General features: G+C 39.8%; 1 protein-coding gene across 4 annotated transcripts in view; it reads left to right on the top strand.

The window, feature by feature from the left end:
- Positions 1 to 14,236, top strand: part of SART3 (spliceosome associated factor 3, U4/U6 recycling protein) — a 39,236-nt gene that overhangs the window by 8,409 nt on the left and 16,591 nt on the right. For 2 of the 4 annotated variants that reach the window (XM_016924118.3, XM_001163755.6), the window contains exons 2-7: positions 3,831 to 3,957; positions 5,059 to 5,163; positions 7,729 to 7,913; positions 8,574 to 8,625; positions 9,900 to 10,024; positions 13,972 to 14,127. In XM_016924118.3, the coding sequence (XP_016779607.1) occupies positions 3,831 to 3,957; positions 5,059 to 5,163; positions 7,729 to 7,913; positions 8,574 to 8,625; positions 9,900 to 10,024; positions 13,972 to 14,127 (750 nt within the window). Of the gene's footprint in view, positions 1 to 3,830; positions 3,958 to 5,058; positions 5,164 to 7,728; positions 7,914 to 8,519; positions 8,626 to 9,899; positions 10,025 to 13,971; positions 14,128 to 14,236 lie in introns of all 4 variants that reach the window. The other 2 variants (XM_016924117.3, XM_009426169.3) reach the window with 1 other exon arrangement.

Here is a 14,236-nt window from a genome sequence, read left to right as displayed (position 1 = left end):
TCTGTTGCATTGCTTTTGTCAAAAATTATTTGGGCATATTTGTGTGGGTCTGTTACTGGGTTCTATTCTCTTCATCTATGTATCTTTCTGCCATTCTCACACTGCCTTGATGATTGTAGCTGTATTGTAGGTTTTAGTATCAATCAGGTAGAGTGATTACTCCCACTTTATTCTTTTTCAAGATCATTTTTAGCTATTCTAGGGCCTCTGCCATCCCATATACATTTTAGAATAAGCTTGTCTAGGTCTACAAAAAACCTTGTTGGGATTTTAATTGGAGTTTCAGTAAGCCTGTAAGTCAGTTTAGGGAGAATTTACTTCTTGACTATGTTGAGTTTTTCAATCCATGAACATGAAGTGTCTCTTTTTTTAGGTCTTTGATTTCTTTCCTCATCATTTTGTAATTTTCAGCATACAGATTTTATAAACTTTTAAAATATACACCTAATTATTTAGGTTTTTTGGAGTGATTGTAAATGGTGCTATGTCTTTAAATTTGGTTTCCACATGTTCTTTTGGTTTTTTTTTGTTTTTGTATGTTTATCTTATATTCTGTGACCTTGCTCAGTTCACTATTTTTGGAGTTTTTTTTTTTTTAATTGGTTCCTTAAGATTGTCTACTTAGCCATATCATCTACAAATCAGGACAGTTTTATTTTTCCGAGCTGTATACCTTTTATTTCTTTTCCTTGTCTTATTGAACAGGCTAGAACTTATAGGACTTTGTTGGAAAAGAGTGGTGAGAGCAGACATCCTTGCCTTGTTCTTGATTTTAGGAGGAAAGTGTTCAATCTTTTACCATTAGGAATGATGTTAAGGTAACCCTATATTCCAACTTATGGGATAGATTTTTTATAGATGCTCTTTATCAGGTTGAGGTTGTTTCCCTCTATTCCTAACATGCTGAGTGTTTTAACCATGAATGGTTGTTGGATTTTGTCACATGCATTTTCTGCATCTATTGATACCATGAGTTTTCTTTAGCCTTTTGATACACTGGATTACAGTAATTGATTTTTAAATGTTGAATTAGCCTTGCAAACCTGGAATAAATACCACTTGGTCATGGTGTATAATTCTTCTTATACACTGAATTTAGTTCTTTAAATTTTCCTCCGTACTGTTTTAGTAGCATCCTACTTATTTTGATTTGTTGCAATTTCATTTTCATTCACTTTTTTTAATTTGTAAATTTTCTTGGAGACTTCCTCTTTGACCTGCAGATTATTTAGAAGTGTATTACTTAATTTTCACGTGTTCAGAGATTTTCTTACTGTTAGTGGTTTCTAATTTGATTCCATTGTGGTCACAAAACATACTCTGCATGGTTTTCATTTCTCTTAAATTGTTGAGGTTTGTTTTATGGCCAAGGATATGGCTTCAGTGAATGTTCCGTAAGTACTTGAGAAAAATACATATTCTGTATTGTTGGGTGGGCTGTTCTCTATATAAATTAGGTCATGATCTTTGACGGCGTTATTGAGTTCTTCTATAACCCTGTTCTGCCTAGTTTAAAAAAAAATTAAACAATTTTCTTTCTTTTTAAAAACTTAAAAATTTTTTAATTTGCTTTTGTCTAATTTTCTTTTTCTTTTATTCATCTTCTTTTTGACCAGGTTCAACATATTCAAGTGTCTAGTAGTTTTATCAGTTGCTGAAAAGGGAGATGTTGAAGTTGCCAAATGTAATTGCTGCTGTGTCTCTTTGAGCTCTGTAATAGTTTTTGCTTCATGAATTTTCAAGCGCTCTTTGGTTCCTACACATTTAGGATTGTTATGTCTTCCTGGTAGATTGATCCATTTATTATTATGTGTCATTATATAATCCTTTTCATCTCTAGTAATTTTCTTTGCTCTGAAGTCTACGTTATGTGATATTAATATGTCCGCTTCAACTTTTTAATTAATGCTTGCATGTTATCTTTTTCTGTCCTTTTCCTTTCAACCAGTTTACCTGTGTCTTTGAATTTGAAATGAATTTCTTGTACTCACCATATAGTTGGGTTGTGTTTTTACCCACTCTACCATTATCTACCTTTTAATTAGCATATATGCATCATTCGCATTTAAGGCAATTGTTGGTTTATTCAGACCAAAGCCTGCCGTTTTACTATTTTCTGTTTATTTTCTGTTTCTCATTCTTCTGTTTCTCCTTTCTTGCCTTTCTGTGGATTATTTGAATATTTTTTAGATTTTCATCTTGATTTATTTATTTATTTTTTTGAGATGGAGCCTTGTTTTGTCACCCAGGCTGTATCTCTGCTCACTGCAACCTCCGCCTCCCGGGTTCAAGCAATTCTCCTGTCTCAGCCTCCTGAGTAGCTGGGACTACAGGCATGTGCCACCACACCCAGCTAATTTTTTGTATTTTTTGGTAGAGACAGGGTTTCACCATGTTGGCCAGGCTGGTCTTGAACTCCTGACCTCCCAAAGTGCTGGGATTACAGGTGTGAGCCACCATGCCCAGCCATCTTGATTTATTTAAGGTGATTTTTAGTGTAATTGCTTTGAATAGTTTTCTCAGTGGTTGCTTTGGGTATTAAAATATACAGAGTTGACTTACATGGTATCAGTGTTTTACCACTTGAATGAAGTGTGGGAATCTTCCATTTCAGTTCTCTTTCCATCCCCACTTTTAAATAATACTGTGTTGGGTATCAGAAGTTCTTACAATGTTTGTTCCATTACATACGATTTAGAAAGCTCATGAGGAGAGGAGGATAATCTGTCGTAGTTCCCGTATTTCTGCTCTTCCTGTTCTTTCTTCCTTTTTGATGCTTTAGGATTCCTTCTTTTAACTTTTCTGTTCGAAGAACTTCCTTTAGCTATTCTTCAAGGGTAGGTCTGCTAGTGACATATTTTTCATTTTTCTTTGTCTCAGATATATGGTAACTTAAAATAATTTTAGTTTGAAAAGTTTCAAATGTACAAATAAAACTTTATGTACCTGTCACTCAGCATCAACAGATACCAACCTGCTGCCACTCTTGTTTCTCTAATAGGGATTTCTATCTTTTTTTTTTTTTTTTTTTTTTTGAGATAGGGTCTTGCTCTGTCACCCAGGCCTAGAGTGCAGTGGTGTGATCTCGGCTCGCTGCAACCTCTGTCTCCCAGGCTCAGGTGATCCACTTCAGCCTCCCAAGTAGCTGGGACCACAGGTGCACGCCACCATGTCTGGCTAATTTTTTGTATTTTTGGTAGAGATAGGGTTTGACTGTGTTGCTGAGGCTGGTCTCGAACTCCTGAGCTCAAGCAATCCACCTGCCTCAGCCTCCCAAAGTGCTGGGATCACAGATGTGAGCCACCACAACTGGCTTCCATCTTTTTTATTTAGTAAAATAAAAGAGGTCTTACAGTGTACCTCACATGTGCTAAAGGACGTTATGAAATTACCTTTTTATTTTTTAGTTTTTCTTAAAGACCAGTGTAACAGTAGAAATTTTTTAAATCCTTGGAAGACCTGGTATGAGCTAGAAACTAGTAGTGTCCTCATTTTATAGATGAGGAAATAGAGCTTAGGAAAGTAAATAACTTACCTAAGGTCACATACTTTTTATTTGTTTCATTAGAATGCCTCCTTTATTTCCAAGAGAACCCAAATGTCTTCTAACAGGAACTGTAACAGATTTGAGGGAGCTTTATGTTTGTTACAAAAGCCTCTTTTATTGTTTTGTCTTCTACCTGTGGGTACGTGCTGGGTTGCTGTTTCAGTGGTTTTCTGAGCACATTTATTTTGTTTGTGGCAGGTATATGTGTAGTTACCAGTAGTGACAAAAGCTAAGTTACTTGATGATGGTGTTTTAAATTTCAACTTGTTTCTTTTCCTGTTAGTTGTCTATCAACGTCTATGACTACAACTGCCATGTGGACTTGATCAGACTGCTCAGGCTGGAAGGGGAGCTTACCAAGGTGAGGATGGCCCGCGAGAAGATGAGTGAAATCTTTCCCTTGACTGAAGGTAAGCTTCAGCAGTCAGGCTGCTTTTAGAAACAGAAACAAGGCTTGCACATTTTTTACAATGTTGAAAGTGGGACATGCTCCTTGTAGAAAACCTGGAATGTTCAGTGTAGTGGAAAGAAGAAAACGCATCAGAGTTAGCTATTTTTAGTTTATTACCTTGTAGTTTTTTGCAAAATGTAGTTATGATCATATAACACGGATTTTGAATTCTGATTTCTTTATTCTAACGTTATGGTAAACATTTGTAATGTAATTAAGCTTGGCTTTCATTTCTGTATTTCCCATTTCACTATTTATGTATTTGAACCATTCTCTTGAAACCAGAAAATTGTAAATATATTTAAACTTTTACAGACAGTTTTTTATGTAAATGTTTCATACATTAATTGTTCCAGAATAGTTGGGCATTTAGGTTATTTCTACTTATTTGCTTATTAGAAACATAATTGCACTGAACAACTCTGTAGTTCAATCTTCATGAATATTAATAAGTGATCTTTGGGCAGTACTTAGAACACTTTGGTCCTAGATCCCACTCTGCCCCTTTTCCCTTCTGCAAAGCATAACTGCCGAGTGTAGATGCTGGAGTCAGGTGACCTAGATTCATTCCTGGCTACATCTTTTACTAGCTGTGTGACCTTAAGCAAATTATGTAAACATTCTAAGACTCAGTTTTTCTAGCAGTTAAATGATAGCAACAGTAGTTTCTGCATTGTAATGTATGACGGTATAGGATGAGCTATTCTACGTATAACACTTAACACATGCCTGGCATGTTGTCATCCTTAGATAGATGTCATTATTATTAGTGTTACTATCACCAACCTTACAGGATTGTGATAAAGACTGAATGAGAAAAGTGCTTTGCAAAATATAAAATGCTTAACAGGTGGAGGATATTATGATTTTAGTGATTTGATCTTATTTGGAAGCATAAAACCTCCTATGTGCTTAGTTCAGGTTTTAAGAAGTGAATTTCTGGAAACAACGCCAGGTTGTGTAAGATGGATGAAACGTTTGCATGCTGATGTCTCTTGGTAAAGTCCCTGCGCTTAGCCTACCCTTTGATATTAATGCGGGAAGTATTTTTGTCTCGTAGAGCTCTGGCTGGAGTGGCTGCATGACGAGATCAGCATGGCCCAGGATGGCCTGGACAGAGAGCATGTGTATGACCTCTTTGAGAAAGCCGTGAAGGATTACATTTGTAAGTTCCCGTGGACTTTTTTTGGATATCTGGCAATGTCATATATATCAGTCTGCTGTTGAGGACTATATTATGAGATGTTGCTACCCAGAAAAGGGAACGTTAGTTTCACAATTAGCAAGATTTAAGTTGAGTTGTCTTATCATTGTCTTTGGTCTTTAATTGAGGAAGTTTAATTTTAAAATAAAAGTGGAAGAAGCACTTGTAGTAAGGGAATGAATACACTCACACTCAGGATTTATTGACAGTGAGAACTTACATGGTATTTCCACTGATCTTTTATACATTCAATAGGTTTTTAGAGGTTTTGGACAGGATGCTTTAAAAAAAAGATTAAAACATTAAAAGAAAACCTTTTTATTTTGAAGTAATTATAGAGTCATAGGAAGTTGCAGAAATAGTACAGAGAAGTCTTGTGTACTCCCTTCACCCAGTTTCCTCCAATATCTTGTTTCTGTAATACAAAATCAAAACCAGGAAATTGACCTTGGAATAATGGGAAAAAAAAGACATTTTATTACATGTGTAGATTCATCTAACCACTGCTGCAGTCCAGATACAGAGCTGTTCTGTCTCCACAGAGACCTCCCTCGCCTGCTGGTATTGACATCTTACCAGTGCAAGTGAAGTATAGAAGACTCACCTCCCTTTAAGTCTCTTTACCGTCCCCTGTATATAGTATAATTGTCTTAAATATTTTCTCTATGTGAATTGGGGACCACATCAGACAATGCTGTGGACAAAATGCTTTTAAAAAGCGTTTTAAGGCTGGGTGTGGTGGCTCACGCCTGTAATCCCAGAACTTTGGGAGACCAAGGCTGGTGGATCACTTGAGGTCGGGAGTTCAAGACCAGCCTGGCCAACATGGCAAAACCCCGTCTCTGCTAAAAATACAAAAATTAGCCAGGCATGGTGGCACGTACCTGTAATCTCAGCTACTCAAGAGGCTGAGGCAGGAGAATGGCTTGAACCTGGGAAGTGGAGGTTGCAGCGAGTTGAGGTTGTGCTACTACACTCCAGCCTGGGCAACAGAGCGAGATTCTGTCTCAAAAAAAAGCATTTTAAGGACAGGCATGGTGGCTTATGCCTATAATCCCAGCAGTTTGGGAGACTGAGGCAGGTGGATCCCTTGAGCCCAGGAGTTCGAAATCAGCCTGCCCAACATGGGGAAAACCCCATCTCCACTAAAAATACAATTAGCCGGGCGGGGTGGCATGCAGGCCTGTAATCCCAGCTACTCAGGTGGCTGAGGCATGAAAATTGCTTAAACCCAGGAGGCGGAGGTTGCAGTGGGCCGAGATTGTGCCACTGTACTCCAGCCTGGGCGACAAAGTGAGACTCTGTCTCAAAAAAAAAAAAAAAAAAAAAGCATTAAAAAAATTTCCCCTTTCAGACTGGGCGTAGTGGCTCACGCCTGTAATCCCAGAACTTTGGGAGGCTGAGGCAGGTATATCACGAGTTCAGGAGATTGAGACCATCCTGGCTATCACGGTGAAACCCCATCTCTACTAAAAATACAAAAAACTAGCTAGGTGTGGTGGCATGCTCCTGTTGTCCCAGCTATTTGGGAGGCTGAGGCAGGAGAATTGCTTGAACCCAGGAGGTAGAGGGTGCAGTGAGCCGTGATCATGCCTCTGCATGCTAGCCTGGGCGACAGAACGAGACTCTGTCTCAACAAACAAACAATTTCCCCTTTCAGATATTGTATCCTCTTCCTTGTTGATTTCCCAATGGGAGCAGTCCCCCTGTGAGAAGCATTGCTACTTACCAGATAGACTGTTCTGAGATAGAGAATTTTTTGTGTATCTTTACGAGCCAAGAAGAATTCACAGTTTTTTGGTTTATAATCTGAATAATGAAAATAAGAGGTGTTTTATGAATATAAAACTATATTATATGTGTGTGTTTTTTTTTTTTTTTTTTTGAGAGAGAGTCTTACTCTTTCGCTCAGGCTGGAGTGCAGTGGTGCGATCTCGGCTCACTGCAACCTCCCCCCTACCCAGGTTCAAGCGATTCTCCTGCCTCAGCCTCCTGAGTAGCTGGGACTACAGGTGCCTGCCACAACGCCTGGCTAATTTTTCTATTTTTAGTAGAGACGGGGTTTCACCATATTGGCCAGGCTGGTTTCGATCTCCTGACCTTGTGGTCCTCCCGCGTCAGTCTCCCAAAGTGCTGGGATTACAGGCGTGAGCCACCGCACCTGGCCAAATGTGTTTTTAAAAACTATACCTGTACCTCTGCTCTGTGGCCCATGAGTCTTTTAGAGCCACTGATAATTTTAGCAGTGCATGGTGTTCCCATGATTTCTGATGATCCTGTTACCCCCTTCTTACTCTCTCACAGGCATTGTTAATAGCACCATTTATCTTTTTCTGAGGATCTATGGTCTTCCCCAGACTGTAATGTTTTTTAGTCCTTTATGGTCATCTCTGCTGTTAGGCCTTCACTGTCATTTAGTGCTGCTGTCTGAGTACTTTTTTGGTAGGCACATTTCGTTTGTTATGCATCAGTTTTGATATTTGGGTATTTTATATCCCAAACTAATTGAACACTTCTTATTTTTAGGTCCTAACATTTGGCTAGAGTATGGCCAGTACTCAGTTGGTGGGATTGGTCAGAAAGGTGGCCTTGAGAAAGTTCGCTCCGTGTTTGAAAGGGCTCTCTCGTCTGTTGGTTTACATATGACCAAAGGACTCGCCCTCTGGGAGGCTTACCGAGAGTTTGAAAGTGCGATTGTGGAAGCTGCTCGGGTGAGTACCTGTGGTTGTCTCTGAACGGGCTGGGGCTGTCTTTGTAAGTCTCCTTGGAAGGATTATTTTGAAACACATGTCCATGATGAATCTTGCAGTTCATATAGTTAAGAAAATGGTCTTTGCCAATCCCTTAGTGGTGGGGTGATAGATAACCTTTTTTTATTCCCCTTCTAGCATTTGGTACAATATGTATGGAAGAGGTTGTATAAATTTTTTTAGCTTGAACTGAAAATTTGTTGAGATATTTTTTGAAGTAGAAAGAACCAGAGTTGGCCAAGTGCGGTGGCTCATGCTTGTAATTTCAGCAGTTTGGGAGGCTGAGGCCAGAGGATCACTTGAGTTCAGGAGTGCAAGACCAGCCTGGGCAATGTAGTGAGACCCCATCTCTACAAGAACTAAAACATTAGCTGGGCATGATGGCATATGCCTGTGGTCCTAGCTACTCAGGACTCTGAGGTGGGAGGATTGCATGAGCCTGGAGTGTGAGGCTGTAGTGAGTTGTGATCACACCACCACACTCCAGCCAGGGTGACAGCAAGAACCCTTCTCAAAAGAAAAAGAAAGAACCACAGTTTGTCATTTACTACTAATTTGCTTCTTTAGCCCGTAGCTGGCTTCCTTTCCCCTTTTGACCGGGAACAAACCTTTGATTCACAGCTTGAGAAAGTCCACAGTCTTTTCCGGCGACAGTTGGCGATCCCACTCTATGGTAAGAGAAACTGACATGTCAACAGCCAGCCCTCTATGGTTTTTAAAATGCTTTGGGGAACAACATGTAGTTAGACCTTTCCCACCATCCTGTGAGGCAGGTAAAGCTGGTGTTCTTACTCTCCTTGGATATTGTCTCTTTGGATGAGGTCCTTGGTAAAAACATCTTGAATGTTAGTGCTTAAGAGGGTTGTGAGGGTCAGAGGCAGGACTGGAAGCCAGACTCCCTGACTCCCAGGTGAGAGCTCTTTTCTCCTTTGAGACCTAGTTGGAAAGGCAGAGATAGGGTCTCTGAAAGGAATAGTGAATGACACCTGTATTTTTTGGGGAAACTTCATTGAACAAGAGTTCCATTATAATCATTTTCTCTTCACAAGTAACCTCTTCCATAACAGCAGGAATTTTACATGAGTTTAGATCATTCCTCTATGGGAGGGATTTGGTTCAGAAGTGCAGTTGATTGGAAATACTCATTAGTGAGTTTCTTGGGGTTTGGTAAAGAGTTTCCTTATTTGGTAAATACATTTTGGCAATCTAAGCCTTTGAGTCTTTGGAGCTATGAGTGTGTGCGTGCTGGGAGGATTTTTCTGAGTATGGGAAGAGTTTGGCATGGCTGTTCTGTTTGTTCCCTAGACACGGGCATGTGTTGTACATACTCAGAACCTCTGGGCAACTTTACTGGAGCCCACATGTTATTTCTCTTCATGGTTTATTGGATTTAACAAGTTATAAAGTAGTCGTCTAATCAAATGGTTGGGTATCATGCAGAAAACACTAGAGCTGAGCCGGCTTGCAGATTTCACCTACCAGCGTGAAACAACCTAGCATAATGATTAGAGTGCGAACTTGAGCCAGACTGCTTGGATTCACAGCCTTGCTCTACCATTAACTGTAGACAAGCAACTGAACCCTCTGCTTCAGTTTCCTCAACTGCAAAATGAGGATCACAATAGACTACCTTGTAGAGTGGGATGACTGAATGAGTTAATGGATGTGAAGTGGTAGAACATAGGTAACACTGGGTAAGTGTTGTTAAATCATTGCCACTAGTGTCATTGACTGATTAATTAGCTGGGAGGGTTGCCTGGGACATTGTTTTAAGACAGATTCTACAGACAGGTTTGGGCTCAGCAGAAATCAGAATTTGATCAGTAAGAGCTGCCATGCCACAGATGTGGGAGGGGCTAGTGGCACCTGAGTCTCATGGCTTAATCTGTGTTTGGGTTGATAAAGCCCAATGGCAAGACCCACGGGGCTGAATCCATCTTTCAATAGATATGGAGGCCACATTTGCAGAGTATGAAGAATGGTCAGAAGACCCAATACCAGAGTCAGTAATTCAGAACTATAACAAAGCACTACAGCAGCTGGAGAAATATAAACCCTATGAAGAAGCACTGGTAAGTGTTGGCTTCTTTTATAGTAAACGTCTCTCTACAAACCTTTCCCTGATGGATAGTTGCGAGTTAAACAGTATCTTTAAAATGTTTTATTGTGAAATATATAGAGTGTATAAATGTATACATACAGTTTACATACTAATAATAAAGTGAACATCCATGTACCTACCACCCAGGTTAAGAAATAGAACATTGCCAGTACCTTAGAAGTCTCCTATGTGCCCCTCTCCGATTGCCTCCTCCTCCCTCTCCCGAGAGGTAATCACTTTCCTGACTTTTGTGATAATCATTCCCTTGCTTTTCTTTATAGTTTTACAAGCTATGAAAGTATCCTTAATTAATATATTGTTTAATTTTGCTTGCTTTTGAACTTTTATATATTGGAATCATGCTGTATATTTTATTTTCATTGAATATGCTTTTGGGTTTTACTCATGTTGCTAAGTATAATTCCGGTGCATTTGTTTTCACTGCTGTAAAGTTGTCTGTGTACTGCAATGTATTTATCCATGTTGCTGGATAGTTGGGTCATTTCCAGTTTTTTGCTAGGAGAAGGAGCAGCGCCACTCTGAACATTCTTGTGTGTATCTCCTTGTACACATGAAAAAGAGTTTCTCTAGAATACGTACTTAGGAATGACTTTGCTGGATCATAGGGTGATGTTAAAGTGTTTTCCAGGTTATCAGTTCGCACTGCTGTGAGCAGTATCTGAGAGTTCTCGTTGCTTGTGCCAATCTTGGATATTGGACATACTTAAATTTTACTTAATTTGATGAATTTGAAATTGTAGTTTTAATTTGTATTTTCTTGGTTACTAATGAAGTTGAGCATCTTTTCACGTGGATTGGCCATTCAAATTTTTGTGCGTGTTAAAGTGTTCAGGCTGGGCACAGTGGCTTATGCCTATAATCCCAGCACTTTGGGAGGCCAAGGCGGGAGGATTGCTGGAGCCCAGGAGTTTGAGATCAGCCTGGCAACGTAGCACAACCCTGTCTCTACCAAAAAAAAAAAAAAAAAAAAAAGCCGGGCTTGGTGGCATGTGTCTGTAGTCCCAGCTTCTCCAGAGGCGAAGGTAGGAGGATTGTTTGAGCCCAGGAGGTCAAGGCTGCAGTGAGCTGTAATCATGCCACTGCATTGTCACCTAAGCGACAAAGCAAAACCCTATTTCTTAAAAAAAAGTCTTTGGGCCGGGCGGGGTGGCTCATGCCTGTAATCCCAGCACTTTCGGAGCCCAAGGCAGGCGAATCACGAGGTCAGGAGTTTGAGACCAGCCTGGCCAACATAGTGAAACCCTGTCTCTACTAAAAATACAAAAAATTAGCTGGGCATGGTGGCGGGCGCCTGTAATCCCAGCTATTTGGGAGGCTGAGGCAGGGGAATTGCTTGAAGCCGGGAGGTGGAGGTTGCTGTGAGCCGAGATCGCGCCACTGCACTCCATCCAGCCTGGGCAACAGTGTGAGACTCCGTCTCAAAAAAAAAAAAGAAAAAAAGTCTTTGACCCATCTCCCTTTTGATGTATCTTTTTTCTAATTGATTTGTGGGAGTGCTTTGTCTTAAGTCTTATTTTAGGCTGTATGTGTTGCAGATTTTCTCCCCAGTTGTTTGTCTTTTCACTTCTTTTTTTTTGAGACTGGAGTTTCGCTTTCACCCAGGCTGGAGTGAAGTGGCGTGATCTCGGCTCACTGCAACTTCCGCCCCGCCAGGTTCAAGCGATTCTCCTGCCTCAGCCTCCCAATTAGCTGGGATTATAGGCCCTTGTCACCAAGCCCCGCTAATTTTTGTATTTTTAGTAGAGACGGGGTTTCGCCATGTTGGCCAGGCTGGTCTCATACTCCTGACCTCAGGTGATTCACCTGCCTCAGCCTCCCAAAGGGCTGGGATTACAGGCGTGAGTCACTGCAACTGCCTTTTCACTTTTTTATTTTTTAACAGTGTCTTTTGATGAACAGTTCTTAGTGATAAATCCAATTAGATTCAAATTCTTTCCCTTTTGGTTGTGCTTTTGTTGTGCTTATTTAAAAAATATTCCCTACTTAGCTCTAATTTCTTCTAAAAGTTTTATAGTTTTCTGTTTCATATTTAGGCCCTCATCCACCTGGGATTGATTTTTGAGTGGTATGAGACCGTGTCTGGTTTCATTTTTCCATATGGAGAACCAGTTGTTCTAGTACTGAGTTTGATCATTCCTTCTTCCCCTCACTGATGTGCAGTGCCACATCTGTCATAGATTAGCTGTCCATTTATGTGTGGGTCTTTCTTCTGGATTTTCTGTTCTGTCCCACTGGTTTATGTTACACTGTTGTAATGATGAGAGTTATAATGTTTTGCTCTTGGATAGGGTGAGTCCCATCCACCTTTTTCCTCTTCAAGAGGATCTTGGCTTTTTTTTTTTTTGCCTTCAATGCTTCCATCGGATTTAGAATCAGCTTTTCTAGTTATATTTTTAAAATCTTTTTTTTAAAATTGGAATTGCATTGAAGCTGGAGATCAATTTGGGGAAGAATTTACATCTTCCAATCTATGAACATAGTATAGGTTTCTGCTACTTATATCTTGTCTTTCTGTAAAGCTTTATAATAATATTATGAATTTGTCCAGTGTCTTCAACACTTGACCTTTAGAGTCCCCTGCGAGGGAGATTTGCTGGTAACAGATTTTCTGTGTTCAAAAAGGTCTTTGCTTCCCTTCTTGAAAATTATTTTCTTAGGCTATAGAATTCTAGACCGACAACAGCAAAAGAATTCTAGACGGACAATGTGTCCTCTCAGCAATTGATTGTATCTTTCTGTCTTCTGATGTCTGTTTTTGCTGTTGAGAAGTCAGCGGTTTGTATAAATCTTGCTTCTTCAGAGGTAGTCACTTTTTTTGTCTGACTGCTTTTAAGATCTCATTGATTTGGTTTGCTGTCCTCTAATTTCACTGCAGTAGGTCCATGTGTGGACTGGCTTGAAGTTTTTTGGGCTTCTTTACTCTTTTTTTCTATCTTTCTTTGCCAACAATAGGATTGTGAAGGTCAGATTCTTAATATACGTCAAGCCAGCAAAAGGTTAATGTTTACTTAGCTTGCCACCCTCATTTAGATTTTGTCCTTAGTCCTTAGTATTTCTTGTTTCTTTGCCAGTTTGTTGATGACTTTTAAGAAGATATTATATTTAATTTAGCAGTTTTAGTTGTTTTGAATGGTACAGTGTGTCTGGGTAACTAATTCTTCCTCGTTACTGGAAATGGAGGCCCTGAAACATCCCCTTTCTACGTATGGAGTCTGTGTGTTCTCTTACTCTCCTGCACTGCTTCATCCTTTCTTTTTCATGTGTAAATGATTTGCATGTACCTGTGCTTCCCAAAACTTCAATCATTCAGTTATGTCATGGCCATCAGCAAAATGTGCCTGAAGAGAAAACATGTCGAATAAGATTTTTTTCTAAAAAGAATTTGATTGTATGTCTTTGGATCATTAAACATTCAGCACAGCTGCCTTCATCTTCTGCATTTATCTACATTCTTCCAGGAACTGATATTTGGAATAAGAAACCTGAAATAGCATCAGGCACCAAAATTTTCCAGTTTGGTTGTATTAACTCTACTCAGTAGCCCAAGAACATGACTTCTGGTTTGGAAGGGTGGTTAACAGTGGTCACTGGCAAAGGTGTTGCTCTTTCACTCAGTTCCTGATTGATGGGCTACTTAATTCCCTGTGGTCTAGGAATGGATTTAGAAAAGGGTTTATGGAGCCTTTGTAGTGACTGCCATGAACTGGCACTTTGGACCAGATGAGAAGACTCTTGTTTTGCTCAAGAAGTTGTAGAGGCCATAGTGGAGTGGTTCTGAGAGTGAGGATTTGGCGATTCATAGTTACTGTAGCCAGTTTTGCCAAAATTTATTTTATTTGCAGATGTGTTGTGCTTCCTGCCGGTAACTAAATTCAATACAATTTTCCTGTACTCCAGTTGCAGGCAGAGGCACCAAGGCTGGCAGAATATCAAGCATATATCGATTTTGAGATGAAAATTGGCGATCCTGCTCGCATTCAGTTGATCTTTGAGCGCGCCCTGGTCGAGAACTGCCTTGTCCCAGACTTATGGATCCGTTACAGTCAGTACCTAGTAAGATCACTGTTCTAATTTCATTTTATTTTTGCCAATTTAGAATCTACTTAAAATCAGTAAGAGTGCCAGGAGTTTGTTGCATATGGCCCTACTCTTGCTTTTCCTC

The sequence above is a fragment of the Pan troglodytes genome, chromosome 10 (assembly GCF_028858775.2).
Source record: "Pan troglodytes isolate AG18354 chromosome 10, NHGRI_mPanTro3-v2.0_pri, whole genome shotgun sequence".
Classification (NCBI taxonomy): Eukaryota; Metazoa; Chordata; class Mammalia; order Primates; family Hominidae; genus Pan; species Pan troglodytes.
This window is presented reverse-complemented; position numbering and strand designations above follow the sequence as displayed.